Here is an 18589-nt window from a genome sequence, read left to right on the forward strand (position 1 = left end):
ATAGAAAGGCGTACAGGAGCGGTGCAGTTTACTGGAAAAACTGTACAAGGAGATGATGTGGACGTGCTGGCGGTGAGGTGGATTCTGCTCCAACCCGCGGTGCGGCTCAGCAGGTCTCCTTGCGTGGGCTGACTCGTGTGCTCGAACTCCGTGGCGGTGTACCGAGACCTCGGTGGTGAGAGCTCGAGGTTAGTGAGTGACGGTTCGGAACCTCAGTGATGTGAGGCACCACATGATCCCCCCCCCCCAGATCCGGAGTGCTGAAGGCGGTTTGGCTGTCGGGAAAGGCGTCCTGATCCTGTCTTCCGGGTTGCAGTTGGTTGGGGTAAGGACGGGGCCGATCGTGATGGCGGACGCCCTCTGCTGTGGGGTTGTGCCACCTGCACCGGCTTGTCGACATCCAGGTGTGCCGGTTTTAGATGATCCATCGAGACAGTCTCACGTCGGCCGCCGTAATCAATGACGAAAGCCTTAGGGTACTTGTGTAGGACTCTAAAGGGTCCCTCATAAAGCTTTTGGAGTGCTGTGCGAAGGGAATCTCTGCGGAGGAAAACATATTGACTGTTGAGTAGACTAAGTGGGACGTACCTGATTGTGAGGCAATGTCGGGACGTAGGGACAAGTGAGAGCGCCCAGACTTTCACGCGGAGGCGTGTAAGGACGGACGGAGGAGATTCCTGTTGTCCTCGCGCCGCTGGAATAAAATCACCCGGAACTGTCAGTGGAGCGCCGTATACCAATTCGGCCGAGGAGGTTGTCAGGTCTCCCTTTGGAGCCGTGCGTACGCCTAACAATACCCACGGCAGTTCGCCCATTCAGTCTGGGCCTTTTAGCCGTGCCTTGAGAGCCGTTTTCACGTGCCGGTGAAAGCGGTCGTGTGGTGTAACTTTACACCAAGTAGCTGGTTTATTGCCGACCACAGTGCAGAGGTGAACTGTGAACCTCTGTCTGAAGAGATGTCAGCTGGCACACCGAAGCGGGCGACCCAGTGGACGATGAGAGCACGCGCACAGGTGGCGGTTGACGTATCCGAGAGTGGGATCGCTTCCGGCCATCTTGTGAATCGGTCCACGATAGTGAAAAGGTGAGTAACTCCTCTGGATTGCGGAAGGGGCCCACGATGTCCACGTGGATATGATCTAAGCGTCGGTCTGGCGGTGCGAAGCTCTGTGGCGGTGCTTTGGTGTGTCGCTGGATCTTTGAGGTTTGACAAGGGATGCAAGACCTTGCCCAATTCCCTACTTGCTTATGCAGCCCATGCCACATGAACTTGGTTGCCATCAGCGCTTTTGTTGCCCGGATTGAAGGGTGAGCAAGGTTGTGCACTATGTCGAAAACTCGGCGGCGCCAGACGGCAGGGATGATGGGTCTGGGCTGTCCCGTAGAGACGTCGCAGAGAAGTGTGGTGTTTGCTGGTCCGAATGGCACATCCTCCAATACCAAGTCAGAGATGGCGGTGCGATATGCAGGCATTTCTTTATCTTTTTCCTGGGCCGCAGCCAGTGCTGTGTAGTCGAGACCTGGCGCCAAAGCGTGGATAGTATTGATGGCAGTACGCGAAAGCGCATCTGCGACCTTATTGCTTTTGCCCGACACATGCTGCACGCAAGTAATGTACTCAGAGATGTATGCCAGATGGCGCTTCCGTAATAAAATGCTCATAGTTTTCTTGTTTTTGACCCTTGATCCCCTCGTACTTGTTGTCAATGGGTGGCTGACGGAGGTAATCGATGATGTGCCCAGCTGCTTCCTGGTCCAGCGCGCCGACCACGTAATAGTACTTGGTGGCGTCGGCAGTGATCTGGCGTATGTGGAATTTGCTTCGGGTTGTTCAAACCACACGTGGGGCTGTGCCGTCCAGAAGGTGGGCAGCTTGAGTGAAACTGCATTCTGTTGCTCCTTGCTGTCGTCTGCAGGCATGTTGACATCCAAAAAGGGCCGTTTTTGGATACTCCGGGGTCACCACTGTAGCGATTTCGATAGAAAAGCGTATAGGAGCGGTACAGTTTACTGGACAAAGTGTACAAGGAGATGGTGTGGACGTGCTGGCGGTGAGGTGGATTCCGCTCCAACCCGCGGCGCGGCTCAGTAGGTCTCCTTGCGTGGGCTGACTCGTGTGCTCGAGCTCCGTGGCGGTGTACCGAGACCTCGGTGGTGAGAGCTCGAGCCTGGTGAACGACGGTTCGGAACCTCAGTGATGTGAGCCGCCACACCACTATAATATGTGTAAAATATGCATGGCTGAATTTTATGTGTAATGCATGTCTGAGAGAGAGAGAGAGAGAGAGAGAGAGAGAGAGAGAGAGAGAGAGAGAGAGAGAGAGAGAGAGAGAGAGAGAGAGAGGAACTGCATAACCTCAGCGATTTCAACATTCTTTATTTCTTCTTAACGTTTCGGGAAACGTACTTCCTATCCTAAGATTAACAGGACCTCCATCGATTCCGCGAGAAGTACGGCATCATCAGCAAAAACAAAATCAGTGGCCTAGTTGTTGCCAACAGATGCTCCGCAACGACTTTGATCAGTAACTTTGCCTAATAGCATACCCAGTCCATGTAAGAATTGAAATGTTATGGAGCAAGGACGCACTCCTACCTCCCTTCTAATTTTGAAGGGAAAAAGCCGGTAACGCCTCCCCCACACTTCATAGCACTCTCTATCCCAGAGTAAAGGCCAGTCATCAGGTCAATGATCTTTGCAGGAAATCCATGGATCAGCAGATTATCCCTGAGTGCCTCACGATGCACTGAATCAAAAGCCTTCTTGAGATCGACAGAGACTGCGAGCAGCCTCTGTCGAAACTCACGTTGGCGTTCCATGAGGGCGCGATGTGCTAGGATGGGTGCGCCTGGCGGCAGTCCACGTGCAGCCGTGATCCTGGAATCTCCAGCCCTGTGATTGGCCGGCGGAAAGAAGCTCCACTTACTTCAATACCCCTCTCTCAATGATCCAATTTCGTTGATCTCGTTCCGACGAAAATCCTTCCTTTTCACATTTTGCTCCACGTTCAAGAACAGGAAGAAGTTGGTGAGTCAAAAACAAGACAACTATGAGCGTTTTATTACGGAAGAGAAAACCTGGAACATTTCTAGTGGGTCGATCATTAAAGTAATGGGGCATATTCATCCTTATCAAGTGTCACCACCTACTATGTCTTTGGGCCCACGAAGCTTGATTTATTCTTTCACAATTAGAGGAGTTCTGTCCCCCCAAAATTGCCAGTGATCGCTAACTACTTTAACTAAAACTGAGTCAACTCCTGTTGAAGCTATGAGGACTCGCACACTTTAAAATCTCTCACGTGATAAATCATGATACCCTGTGCATACGCCAGCCTATAAGACATTGATCCCGAGTGTTTATGCTAACATTTTTCAGGTGAAGTGGTGAGAAACACTCTACCATTCAGTTATTACAAGCTAAATACTCGCATCTAAGCTTACACCCTTCTCGCATTTTTTCTAATCTCCTGCCGCATGTATAGCTTGAACCATTTTTCTAATAGATTCCACGAAGATTAATGTTTAATCTGGAAAGTACCAAACATAATCTAGTCAGTAGAGCTCGTGATAAAGAGATATTTAAAAGGCCGAAACCCGCACAGTACCGAAAGGAGCCGCTGAGGGTCCGAACTCACTCTTACCAAGACTTATCAACACAAAGGGCTGTAGCTGTCTAGGACACTGGGGAGAAAGAAACAGTGGAACACCTAATTGTAGAATGTAGCAACTACGAGAGTCAGAGAGGGGAGTTAGTACCAAAAGAAGTGATGGTGATGAGCCGATGAAAAGCGATACAGGTCAAAAGAAGAAGAAGAAGGTTTGTTATTGTTTGGAATGCCAAGATGTATAAATCTATCTCCAAGGTATAAATACATAACGAGCAAGTAAAGTATGTGTTCGTGATTTATTAATTGCTTTAGTGTATCAAGTGCCTAAAATTGATAGTACAGAAGTTTTTGTAGACCAAAAAAGAACGAACAACAGGTCGTAGATTCAGACTACTGTGCAACCGAAGTTTCATAATTTCATTTATCATAATACCGCATCTGTGTCAAAGATTATTGAAGAATAATGTTTTCAATATTCATAACTTTGTTTTGAATTACACTGGGATAAGCAATTTTTTTTTATAGTAGACCCACTTTTCTGTACCAAATTATGCTTTCCAGATAATGTGGCATTTTTTTTCAAGGGCCAGAACTCCTCTCTAATTGGGTCCTGCACTGAGCTCGACCTGCCATCTGGTGACCCTCCTGGAACATCTGCTAAAGTCAAACCTGCGGCTTACTGGGGTCCAGCGAAACTTATTTGACATTTTTCTGTACCAAACTAGAAAAATATCAAAGTTGTAATGGTCACTATCATGTTTACACCAAAAAATCTGAGTGCTGTACATTATTCATGTCGTTAGAATGAATATTGTTGGCAAAATAAGAGCATTCATCGATATATACTAAAATACTCTATCCCTTGGTTAATAGAAATGCATCAGTGCGGCCTTGATGGTAAATATTTTCGTCATGCAAGAAAAGAGAAGTCAAACAAGTCCGGCATGGTGTCATGCTCTCACAATCATATGGTAGTGGTGGAAGGTAGTGTTGAAAATTTTGTTACTCAACATTCCTGCGGCTAGCACGCCTATATGGAACTTTAAAAGAGCACCATATGAGGATTGTTTAATTAAATGGGAAAAATACATATCTTAATTTCCTGTTTCTTGCATTCCCCGTTTGTTAAATACTACTAGTAAGTCAAATGTCTCTATGCAGTAGATATGAGAAAATATTTGATTTCTAAATAATAGCGAAAAACTTGTTAACAATTACACTTCAATGCAATAAGTGATACTTTTGTTAATGAAAATGAAGTTGATCATTCTCGTTCTTTTATTTATTGATAGACGAAAGAAAATAAATGACCAATGCAAGGGTCTCTCATAAAAAAAGTCTTTCATGCATGAAAGTCCTGCAAATCAAGAGGAACTGGACTTTATAAAAAAATCTGTTTATCAATCAATGCATCAATCTTACCTCTGACGAAATTTATCAAAAACATTAGGGCGTCAAGCAACTGGACAGAAAGCGTAGCATCCATTGTGTGATCCCCGTGGGGCACAATTGCTTCCGGTTTCACTGTTACTCTCCGCCCTTAACCCTGCCCTTAAGCGTCATCACCTTTGACCTGCTAACCTTCCTGGTAGCGGTAGGCGTCCATCCAAGGGCTTGATTCACCCCACACAACAATCATCAGTCAGCTGAGGGTGGAGTATAACATTCTGGAAGCGGAAGTTTGTAACCTTACGAAGACACAAACACCTGGCAATCCTAGTGTTGGTGGGGGCGGTGGTTGTCTAGTTGTTTGACGCCCTATTGTTTATGATAAATTTCGTTGAAGGCCAGACTGATGCACCAACAAATATTGTAATATAATTTTTTTAACAGTCCAATTCTATTTGATTTTGCAAAACTTTCTTGCAATTTTTTTTTTTTAATGAGAGAATCTTGCAACGGTCATTTATTTTCTCTCGTTTACCAATAAACAAAACAACGAGGCTGATCAACTACATTTTTATTAACAAAAGTATCACTTGCTAACGCTGCTGAGAAAATCTCTATGAAAAGTCTTCTTAAAATCAAATAGAAATGTCAACAAATTGGGTAGAGGTGAAGCTTGTGATGTCTTTGATTTTTCTAAGTGGGTAGAGTATGATTTGGCCGCCGAGGCGCAGACCCATTTTTGGTGGTGACATCTGTAAGTCTAGATCGCACCCTCTAGTCTAGTATGTAGCTCTCTGTTTACGCCTCATCGACAGTGATTGACCATTATGACAGTAGGAAAAAAAAATATGAAACAGATTAGCACTCCCTGTTATTAAACAATTGATATTTCATAAGAATTATTGTTTTTTAAAAGGGAAACAAGTTCGGGGTAGTTTATTATGACGAAACTATACGATGCTGTGAAGTTATTTCAGAAATTTAAGGCACGTGCAGTGCTTGACGCGTGGTTTATCGTAGGGGCTCTTCTATTCTGTTTCTGTTGTCCGCCAGCCAAGCCAGGATGCGTTTTTCGGTTTCCCTTCGCTCTTCGTCAGGCTGCAAGGAAAAGGAAGGAGAAAAAACATATAATATGTGTATGAATTTAGTAATACCCAGATAAAATGTGTCATTCTGGGGGATTATAAAAGTGGGAGATCACTATCTTGAAATCTGCTTTAGGTTTGTAAAATGTTGGCAGTTACCTTTGGGACGATAAAAGCCCCTTCCGTGTACTCAGCTACTACATTTTCTTGACCCGTGGTAAGTGGTGTCTTGGTGAGGCGTGGGTGAAAGCCAGTGATATCTGCGACATATTCAGTCTTGTGGGCATAGCCATCAGGACCCAACTGCCCAAACTCTCCGGTCTTGGTGAAGTTCTCGAAGCATCTCTCCCAGTGGTAATTTATCCTAGTATATATATAAAAAAAAAACGTTTATCAGCAAAGGAAGGTACTCGTATTCATTAAGTGTGATAAATGAAGATACCGTTAACTATAGCAGCGTCATACTAGGCTAAATTTGACGCGCTACGACATCCAACGACAAGCTATTATACAAGAAAGTCAGTTTACTGTGTCCTCACAGTCTGACAGAGTGCAAGCAACATACCAGTCATAACGCTTATCAATTACCTAGACTAAAGGAACTGTAACGAATTATGAAAGTTTTGTTTGATATATTGAGATTAGTGATGAAGAAAAAAAATGTGCATACGTTCATGACTAGCTAGCTTCGCAGAAAGGAGACCCGAAGTGTTTACGAAAACATGAGGGAAATCAGTTTCGGGGACGAGGCTTCTTGCTAATATACCCTTATTTCGTACACAACAACGTGTAGTGTTTGTTCTAAACTGCCGTAAAATTAGAGGTAACCTGTGTGATATATAATAGAATATAAGCCAATGTTATACCGATACTTAAAAAGGGCATTAATCAGTATATTACCTAATAGCAGTTTTCCATATAATTTTTCTCGGTAACCGATAGAGGGCCCAGACTCGTCACTCTCTAGTAACGGAGACGCTTCCACCTAAGCTATTAATTTGGCAGTTTTAGGGCAACACAACGAAATCCTAAAAACGTAGTGTCCTAAGACGATGTCCCGATGGCAACAAATTCTTAAACGGCAACTACATTTCTAACAGCTACGACTATAAAACTACTACTACTACAACTACTACTACTACTACTACTACTACTACTACTACTACTACCACTACTACTAAAAAATACTACTACTGCTACAAAAAATACTACTACATATTCCTCATACTTATCCATTCTTTGACCTTACTATGCCTACTATTAAAAATCCTCAGAATGATATCTGAATCCTCAGTAGGGTTATGGATTCACGGCCTCCCCATTACATGTGTGTGTGTGTGTATGTGTGTGTGTGTGTGTGTATATATATATATATATATATATATATATATATATATATATATATATATATATATATATATATATATATATATATATATATATATATACACGTCCAAGAGGACACAGGTTTGCGTCATGCCCGCTGCCACAAGATGGGATTTTCAGTAACCGCCGGGTGGTCAAAGATTACCTACATGTTGTCCTGAAGACCATCTATCAAGCTGGACTCTAGTTTCTCTCTCTAAAAAGGGGATCGAAAATAAGCTCCGAGGGATAATAGCATGAGCCATCCAAAGTGGCGCCACTATAAACACATGCCTGCACCGTAACGGGCTCAAGCCAACCACTGTGCCCCATCAAGAATGCTTACTGGCGTAGGTAGGAACGTGTATATATATATATATATATATATATATATATATATATATATATATATATATATATATATATATATATATATATATATATATATATATATATATATATATATATATATATATATATATATATATATATATATATATATATATATATATATATATATATATATATATATATATATATATATATATATATATATATATATATATATATATATATGACGAACCCAAATAAAATAGCTAAGCTCACAATCAACAATTAAGACCTACTTTGTTTCTTACCTGGTGTTATAGTAAAAGTAGTATGGGCATCCACCCGCTTGCGGTGGCAGGTTACCCAGAAGTTCTGTCGCCAAGGCCTCAGGCGGAGAATTGATTGTGGATGTGGTGGTTGGCGGTGGGACGGTGGTGGTTGTTGTGGGGATCCTAACTTGTCGCATCCTTGGGAAGAATCCTCTCTCATTGGCTCTGCCGGGAAATGATTTGATAGAAATATAAGTTGATGGTCTGATAGGGAAATGTTTATCATCACAGAGAAAAAGTCTTGCATCAGTCAATATTTATTTTCTAATTCCGTCACCTGCCTTCCCTTCTTTTAACTTATCTACCGGTCACCGTCATCATGTTCAGCCATTACTGGTCCAGTACAGAAGAAAGGCCTTTTCCAACTTTCTCACCTTTCTGTTTGATGTTGATGTACTCCATCTTACTCCGGCAAATGTTCTTACTTCATGTCTACTCCTAGTTCTCTATTCCTACTAACTTCTACAAACCTTGGGTCGTCACTCTTATAGTTTGACTGTCCATCTGTCATCCTTTCTAGTTCGTCTATGAGTTATTTGATCTGCCTAATTCCATTTCTTACTTTTAATCGTCATTAGAGTTCTTTCCCTAATAAAGGATTCCCGGTTCCCGTCTCTCCATTTTATACCCAAAAATTTCTCTTAATCTATCTTTATTAGATTTTCAGCTTTTCCTTTAAATTTTTGGTGTGACGGCAAGTTTCTGAACTGGATGTTGTGACTTGCAGGATGTATTGATTGTACACCATTTTTAGTGTGAGTGGCAAGTAACGCCGCCCCATTCCATTAATATTATCTGTTTTTTTTTTTTTCGTCGGTTGGGTTTGGACTAATTGTCAAGTGTTTCGTTCTCGATCATTATTTGTTGTTTTGCCAGCTGTTTATTAAGCATTATAATTGTTTTCTTTATATCTATTTTTGTGCCTACGTACAGACTCACTTTAAAGTTCCTCGATCACTCTCCTTGAGTTTTTTTGAGATTCACTAGGTAAGACTGTCATATGCAGTTTTGGGCACGGTTTCGTTAATTCGCTAACCATTACCAAACTATCTAATGGGGAGCATACAGGCGTGGGGACGTCGCTTCACTCACCCGCAGCTTCCAATTCCGACGGTTCCATCGAACAAGCTTTCAAGCAGTTATCATATCCCATGGAATGATTACATACCCGTGGAATGATTACTGTTTCCAGGAGAGAGACCCTTCTGTGTGTGCCCTGTGGGTTACTGAAGCGAATGTCTTTGGAATGGAAGCATACATTGCACGTACTTTCTCTCCTCCTCATGGTAAAAATCCCTGGTTCAATCAGCCTCTGAGGTGGGGTTAAACGTTGGCAGCCAATATTAATTTCCATACAATGAATTATATCAGGTATTTTTCTTAACTTGATATATAAGTGTGAGTATAAAAAAATTCTGGTAGCATCGATCGACTTGCTCCATCCATGAGTTACCTGGGCGTCCCTTTGGTCTCCTTCACTCAGATATGTTTCGTGAAAGATCGATGTCCGAGACGCGTTTTACAAGCCCATATACCCAGAATTGGCGTCCACCGACTAAGTTGGTAACAGGCCTGGATTTAGGATCATCAAGTAGTCACTGGTTTGATGTGAAGCCGTTCCATCGATACCTCCTGATCTTGCGAAGCACTTGGTAGCAAAGACATCGGCATGCCTCTCTAAGTCAATATTCATCGTCCATGTTTCACAGCTATACAGTAAGATGGGGAGCATAAGAGACTTAAATATTGTCCACCTGCATAGGTATTGAAAATGCCATATACTTGTGCTCAGCGAGTCCATAACACCTTAGGCCAGGCCAATTCATCGAGTGACTTCCTGGGAAGACTCACCATTATTTTGCACTACGTTACCAAGGCATGTGAAACTTTTGGTGACCTATATATCCTCACCACACGCATTAAGAGACTGAACTGTGTCATCCAGGAAACCTCTAAACGACTGGACCTTGGTTTTGACCCAAGGAGACCTTCAATCCAAGAGGCTTTGCTCCTTATGCAGCACTCCGAGAGCCAACACAAGAACCTTCAGCGAATCCACAAGAAGTACAGTATCATCAGCCAACATTATGCTCTGTAACGACATTAATCAACAACTTTGCCTAATACCCAGTTCATGTAGTGCTGAAACGTTATGGAGCAAGGACATACCTTTGCCTCACTCCTAAATTAACAGGGAAAAAACCGGAAACCTCTCTCCCACATATCACAGCATTCTCAATGCCAGAGTAAAGGCCGGTCAGCAAGTCAATAATCAGTGTAGAAATCTCACGGACCCACAGAATGTCTCAGAGTGCCTCACGGTGCACTGAGTCAAAAGCCTTCTTGAGATCGACTTAGGCTGCGAGCAGCCCCTGCCGAAACTTACGTCGACGTTCCACAAGAACGCGAACTGCTAGGATCCGGAGGTTAACTTGACCAAAGTGAAACCGATTTCCTCACGTCTCTAAAACTTTAGCAGATGCAATCAAATACGCAGCAGATGAGCGATCACTTTGTCTGGCACACTGAGTAGCGTAACACCACGGTAATTGTTGCAGTCCTGTTGGTCTGCTTTCTCTTTCCATATAGCAATAGCTATCCCCTTTTCCAGTCAAGAGGAATAGCACCGGAATGTCACACGGCAGACGTCATCGCATGCTTCACATCCAGGTTTCAACATCTCCGCACTGATATTACAAAATCCAAGTGCCTTTCCATCCTTCATCTTCCTCACAAATTCTCTCAGCTCCGCAAGAGAGGGTGCATGTAGTTCCGTCTATTAGTGGATCAGCAGCCGCCATCTTCAACCAACCAGAGGGTGCAGTCGCTCAGGGGCTCTGCTGTGCATAACTCCCCAAAGTACTCTGCCCAACGAGTCCGGTATTCATCTGTGATACTATCTGCCAAACACTCCTTCTGAACTTTGTAAAGCCCACAAGGCTGAAGAATGTTGGTTCTTGGTTCCAGAGACGCGAGTCTCTCCGCTGGACTTGGCATAGCGATGCTGGCGAAATGACAAAGGAGATCGACCACAGACTTGTTCGTGTTCGTCGGACGAATATCTAGAAATCTAAGGGTTTCCAGAATGCTGAGTTCTTAGCGACCAACCACAGACTTGTCCTTGCAAAACTGAGGATACGCAACAGGTCCCAGAAACTTTCAAGACGCAACACTCCGTGATTCCATCTTGAGAAACTGAGGGATAAAATATGTGCTCAGAAGTATAAAAAAGCAATCTTAAATCGGTTTTAAGCGTTTGGTACTATGTAGGACACTGGAAAGTTGTGGGATACCTTTAAACGTGAAACATTCAAAGCTGCCGAGGAGTGCACTGAAGAGCGTCCGAGGTCTAGGACCGGCGTTGTCTCGAGGGAGACACTGGAGAATATAGAGTAGTGTCGTGCTGTCAGGTTGGCTGGGGACTCAGAGAGATACAACACTCTGCCACGAAGGACTAGAACCCTTCTGAGGAGGGATAAGAAGAGGTACGGCAGAGGTTTCGTTGAGAATGTCGAGAGTTGTTCATATGCCAACGACCTGCCTTTCGAGCTCTGACGAAGTTCCGATCCAAATTCACATATCAAACGATTACTAATCCTAACGGCTGATGGGCATATAGTATCAGATGTGGATGGGTACCGGGCTCATTGGGCCGAGTACTTTGGGCAGCTGTACACGGCAGGGCCCCAAAACTAACAGCTTCCTCTGGCTGGGTTGTGGATGGCGGCTGCTGATCCACCAATACACGAAACTCCTTTCTTTCCTGCGGAGGTGAGAGAAGCTGTGAGGAAGCTGAAGGGTGGAACGCCAGCTGGGATCTGCGGTATCAGCGTAGTGATGGTGAAAACTGGGGGAGAAGCCATGATCCGTAGGTTGCATGCGGTGCTGTCTGCCGTGTGGCAGTCCTGTGCCCCCTTGACTGGAGAAGGCGGTTGGTTGTCCTAATTTGGAAAGGGAAAGGGGATGGAAAGGGCTGCAACAATTAGTGTGGTATTTTTCCACTCATTGTTTCAGGCAAGGTGCTCGCTCATCTGCTGCTGATGCGAATTCGATCTCATCTACTAAGTTTAAGAGACCTGAGTAGTCCAGTTTCACGTCCAGGACGTAAGCAATTGTTCGGATGCAAGGACCTCGTGTCCTCATGGAACGCCGACGTGAGTATCTGAAGGGGATGCTCGCAGCCTATATCGATCTCAATAAGGCTTTTGACTTAGTGCATCATGAGATACTCTGGGACACTGTGCATATCCGTGGGATCCTGTCAAGGATTACTGACCTGATGAGTGGCCTTTATTCTGGGACTGAGTGTGTCCTTGCTCCATGAATTTTCAACACTTGCATGGACTGAATAATAGGCAAAGTTGTTGATCAAAGTCGTTGTAGAACATCTGTTGGCGACATCAAGGTCATTGACCTTGTGTTTACTGATGATGCTGTACTTCTTGCGGAATCGCTGAAGGTTCTGGCGTTGGTTCTCGATGTGCTGCCTGAGGAGGCGCAGCTACTGAGACTGAAGGTGTGTTATGTCACAAGCAAGGTCAAATCGTTTGGAGGCTTGCTGGATGACACAGTTCAGTCTCTCCATGCATGTGGTGAGGATGTCAAGGTCACCGAAAGTTTCAGATACCTTTATAGGCGGGGGGAGGCGGCTGAGTCGACACAGTGACGGCGCCCCGTGCAGGAGGACCCGACTACAAACCCCCCCCGGGGCCACCTGGGGATTTTCAGCCGCCGCCGAGTGGCTTAAAACTACCCACATGCTGTCCAGAAGACCACCTATCAACCCGGACTCTAGATTCTAGGATTAAAGATGAGCTCCGGGAGGGCAGCATGAGCCAATGCAAGATGACGACACTATAAACACTCGCCTGTGCCATAACGGGCTGGGCCGACCATCAGGCCCCACCGGGAGGAAGCCTTGGGCCGACCATCAGGATCCACCGGGAAGAAGCCTACCGGCGCAATAGGCCGCGACGTAAAAAAAAAAATAGTGTAATACATAACAATGGTGGGTCTTATCAGGAAGGCATTTGACGGATTGGCCAGTTTCACGGTGTTATGGACTCGCTTAACAAGAGAATATGGCATTGTCGATAAATGTAGGCGGACAAAGATTCGAATCTTTACGTCACTTGAACTCTCTATCTTACTGTATGGCTGTGAAACATGGACACTGATTAGAAACCTGGAGAGGCTTGTCGATGTCCTTGGTACTAAGTACCATCGCAGGATCATGGGATATCGCTGGAATGGCTTCATTTCAAACCAGCGACTACTCCGTGAAACTGAACTGAGGCCCGTTACCAGCTTATAATCCGTGAACTTCAACTCCGGGTATATGGGCACGTGGCACGCTACCCGAACGTCGATCCTGCTCAAAGGGTTGTTTTTGTATAAGAACTTTGAGTGGAGGAAACCAAGAGAACGGATGGATAGGGCAGCTGCGTGGGAGTTTGCTCGGGGTGACTGTAGGGAATGGAAGCTGCAATTGAATCGACGTGCCCCGGGGTGTATGCTCCCAGTTAGTTAGTTCTTCAGAGTGAAAGGTGGGTATAAAGTAACATCCAAAGGTAAACAGTCCAAAGTGATAATATAATAAGAGGGGAAGTAAAAATGGGATGATATTATCAATACATAATGAGTTAACAAGCAGATGTTGACGTTTACTACAAATATAATTTTCAAAGAGGTTACTAACAGGATTTGATGGACCAGCTATTCCGTAAAAACGAGTAATGTTTATTGAGTTCGGTAGGAAAAAAGCTAAACGTAAACGATAGTAGAAATAAAAAATTGCAAACACTAGTAAAATAAGAAAAAAAAAATCAATATGTAGGTTTCAGTAAATAAAAATGGACCTGGTTCTGGTGTTGGTTCTCGATGGATATTATTACTGCGTTTCTTTTTTCTCTATCTGCACTAACTGTGTCATTGTTAGCAGTAGCTACATCATCTCAATTACTCACTAATTGCTAACGATATATCCACCTTTGAACATAATAATCTCAAATAAAATCTGAAAGTCCTTACGCTTTCGTTTTAAGAAGTTTAAAATCAACACTCGGAAACTCAAAAAAATATTTATTTGTAAAGTATAAAAAAAAAGTCTGTCTGTTTGTCATAAGTAAATTGGGGGTAATATATCCGTAAAGAGAGTATAATTTCTTTGTCAATATTCAGATCTAACATCGTTTTGAGTAATGATATCGGAAAAAGGATATAATAGGGAAAATATTGATATAAAGGGAGATGTAAGACTACTTTGTAAGTACTGACTAGATGATTTATCATAGGGCAGCCAAATAATGGTAAGACTAAGGAGTTAGACTTACTCGTAGGTCACAATTCTCCTCCAGCCATCAGGACCATCCCAGTAATACTCTCCTTTCTTAGAACCGTCGGGAAGACCCGACTCAGTGTGGCCGTGAGTGGGTGTGGTATAACCGAAGGTGTAAGCGGGCAACGTACTGGAATCATCCCCATCCGATTCGATAAATGTTGGAGTGGGTTGCAGCTGCTTTCCTTGGGAGTCTTGCGTCTTCATTACAGCTGAAAGGGATACAGCAGAGGACATAGTATTCAGTTTATGTCAATGTGAATATGACTGTTATCGAAGTTGAATTAAAATGAGTGCAGAAAGGTTTCATATCAAATGCAAAATGACTATACATGTCTATTTCATTAAAAAAAGGTAAATTTTCATCAGGTTTTATGAAAATCATTGCTAGGTAGGTTAGAACACACACGGCCAAGGTAGCTCAGTGGATAGAGCGTCTGCCTCACAACCAGAAATACCGGGGTTCGATTCCCCGGCCGGGTGAAAATAAGTTGGGTGTATCTTCTTTCACGTGTAGCCCCTATTCACCTAGCAGTAAGTAGGTACGCGATGAAAGGCAAGGAGCTGTGACCTCGTTGTCGCGGTGTGTTGTGTGTGAGTGGTCTCAGTCCTCCCCAAAGTTCAGTACTATGAGCTCTGTGCTCTTCCGTAGGGGAACGGCTGGCTGTCTCGAGAGAGACCCGCAGCAGACCAAGAGGTGAATTACACACACACACACACACACACACACACCTTTAGCTCCTGTACAGCCTCTAGCCCCATCGAAGAGGCGATGTTTCTGGCATTTTGCTTCCGCTCGGTAGGATGTACTTTTCCGATTTCCCGTGGAATGATTACTACTTCAGGACGGCTCCAGAACGGCAATATATATAATATATATAAATATATATATATATATATATATATATATATATATATATATATATATATATATATATATATATATATATATATATATATATATATATATCTATATATATATATATATATATATATATATATATATATATATATATATATATATATATATATATATATATATATATATATATATATATATATATATATATATATATATATATATATATATATATATATATATATATATATATATATATATATATATATATATATATATATATATATATATATATATATATATATATATATATATATATATATATATATATATATATATATATATATATATATATATATATATATATATATATATATATATATATATATATATATATATATATATATATATATATACACGTATATAAAGCCCGCTAGTCGCCGCTCCCACAACAGAAAATAGATAAGAGGAGCCAAAAGAGAGGTCAATTTCGGATGGAGAGGTGTCTTGATACACTCTTCTTGAAAGAGGACAAGTCATAGAGGCAGGAGGAAATACAGACGAAGGAAGGCAGTTCCAGATTTTACCAGTGTAAGGAATGAAAGAGTGAAGATGCTGGTTAACTCTTGCATAAGGGGTTTGGACAGTATAAGGATGGGCTAGAGTGGACAGTCGAGTGCAGCGGGACCGCGGGAGGGAGGAGGCATGCAGTTATCAAGTTCAGAAGAGCAGTCAGCGTGGAAATATCGATAGAAGATAGAGAGGCAACATGGCGACGGAATTTAAGAGGTAGAAGACTATCAGTAAGAGGAGGAGAGCTGATGAAACGAAGAGCCTTAGACTCCACTCTGTCCAGGAGAGCTGTGTGAGTGGAGCCCCCCCACACGTGAGATGCATACTCCATTAGAGGGCGGAAAAGGCCCCTATAAATGGAAAGCATCTGTGCGGGGGAGAAGAACTGGCGGAGACGATACAGAACACCCAACCTCGAGGAAGCTGATTTAGTGAGAGATGTGAAGTTTCCAGTTGAAATTTAGGATTTAGGATAGACCAAGGATATTTAGTGTTGAAGAAGGTGTCAGCTGACTGTTATCGATGAATAGGAGATAGGTGTTTGGAAGATTGTGTCGAGTTGATAGGTGATCGTCTCTGGGAAGGAGGCACACATTCCACGTACTTCCTCTACTCCTCATGCTGAAAAGCCTTAGTTCAATCACACTTGTTCTCGTACTATTAAAGATAGAGAGGTAGCTCACAAAACATACCAGAGCCTTCGCATTCCATCTAATCATGATCTTTGTATTTCCGCCCGGAATCGTACCAAATCTATTCACCGACTCACAAAAAAACTTTTTCATAAATGGAAAGTGCCGTAACCTTGCTTTTTCTCTAATTCTTCCAGTTCCAAAGACTTCTGGCACCTAGCCGAAAATATCTCCTCCAGTTCCACTTTTTCATCTTTTCTTCCTCTCCTTAATCCTGACGGCAGCACCGCCGTCTCATCTATCTTTAAGGCTTAACTCTTTTCTCCGACTTTCTGTAAAAACTTCACTCTGGATGATTCTGGGCATATTCCTCCTACTCCTCCCTCCTCTGACTCCTTTATGCCTGTATTAAGATTCTTAAGAATGATGTTTTATATGCCCTCTCTGGCCTCAACCCTCAGCATGCTTATGAGCCTGATGGAATGCATCCTATTGTCCTAAAAAATTGGGCTTCTGTGCTGACACCCTTCTTGGTCAAACTCTTTCGCCTCTTCCTGTCAACATCTACCTTTCCTTCCTGCTGGAAGTACGCCTACATACAGCCAGTGCCTAAGAAGGGTGACTATCCCAATCTCTCTAACTACCGTCCTATAGCTTTACTTTCCTGTCTTTCTAAAGCTTTTGAATCTATCCTAAACCGGGAAAATTCATAACCATCTATCCACTTTGAACCTTCTATCTGATCGCCAGTATGGGTTCCGCAAGGGGCGTTCTACTGGTGATCTTCTTGCTTTCCTGACTGACTCTTGCTTATCTATCCTTTCTTAGCCGTTTTGGTGAAACTTGCGCTACACATTTCGAAAGCATTCGACAAGGTCTGGCACAAGCCTTTGGTTTGTAAACTTCCCTCTTACGGTTTTTATCCCTCTGACTGTACTTTCATTTCTAGTTTCCCTCCCTGCAGTTCTATCTCTGCTGTGGTAAACGGTCATTGTTCTACCCCTAAACCTATCAACAGTGGTGTTCCACAGGGCTCTATCCTATCTCCCACTCTCTTTCTGTTGTTCACTGATGAGCCTCTTTCAATAACAAACTGTCCTATCCATTCCTATGCTGATGATTCTGCTCTGCATTACTCAACATCATTTTACAGAAGACCCTCCCCACAGGAAATATGAGATTTCAGGTAGGAGGCTGCAGAACGCTTGACCTCAGATCCTGCTCTTATTTCCGATTGGGGCAAAAGGAGCCTGGTGTCCTTTAATGCCTCAAAAACTCAGTATTTCCACCTGTCAACTCGACACAATCTTCCAAACACCAACCCCCTATTCTTCTATAATACTCAGCTGTCACCTTCTTCTACACCAGTGGTTTCCAAACCGGGGGGCGTGAGCTGGATACAGGGGGGGGGGGGGGGGGGCGTGATTACGTCTGCCAAAAATTTTATTTTTGCGGGCACACACACACACACACACACACACACACACACACACACACACACACACACACACACACGTACATACACACACACACACACACACATGAAGGAGTAACACTGTTTGAATCATCCTCACTGAGTTTCAATATATATATATATATATATATATATATATATATATATATATATATATATATATATATATATATATATATATATATATATATATATATATATATATATATATATATATATATATATATATATATATATATATATATATATATATATAAATAAACAAAGAATGGTGGGGGGCGTGAGTATTTCTTATAAATCAATAGGGGGCATCATGTAAAAAAGTTTGGGATTCACTGTTCTACACTAAACATCCTCGGTCTATCCTTAACTCAAAATCTTTACTGGAAACTTCACATCTTTTCTCTCGCTAAATCAGCTTTCTCAAGGTTGGGCGTTCTGTATCGTTTCCACCAGTTCTTCTCCCTTGCGCAGATGCTGTCCATATACAGGGGCCTTGTCTGTCCTCATATGGAGTATGCATCTCATGTGTGTATGGGGGGCTCTACACACACAGCCCTACTAGACAGAATGGAATCAAATGGCCGTACCATACATCTCCCCAA

At 42.9% G+C, this 18589-nt stretch overlaps 1 protein-coding gene across 1 annotated transcript in view; it reads right to left on the minus strand.

Annotated features, from left to right (window-relative positions):
* Positions 1 to 653: 653 nt before the first annotated feature.
* Positions 654 to 18589, minus strand: part of LOC126981608 (uncharacterized) — a 77463-nt gene continuing 59527 nt past the window's right edge. Inside the window, exons 5-8 of the mRNA XM_050833046.1 lie at positions 14442 to 14658; positions 8089 to 8274; positions 6245 to 6449; positions 654 to 6098 (exon numbers count right to left, since the gene is read on the minus strand). Coding sequence (XP_050689003.1) covers positions 907 to 1920 — 1014 coding nt within the window. The 5' untranslated portion in view covers positions 1921 to 6098; positions 6245 to 6449; positions 8089 to 8274; positions 14442 to 14658 and the 3' untranslated portion in view covers positions 654 to 906. The remainder of the gene's footprint in view (positions 6099 to 6244; positions 6450 to 8088; positions 8275 to 14441; positions 14659 to 18589) is intronic.

This window comes from Eriocheir sinensis, chromosome 48 (genome assembly GCF_024679095.1).
Source record: "Eriocheir sinensis breed Jianghai 21 chromosome 48, ASM2467909v1, whole genome shotgun sequence".
Lineage (NCBI taxonomy): Eukaryota > Metazoa > Arthropoda > Malacostraca > Decapoda > Varunidae > Eriocheir > Eriocheir sinensis.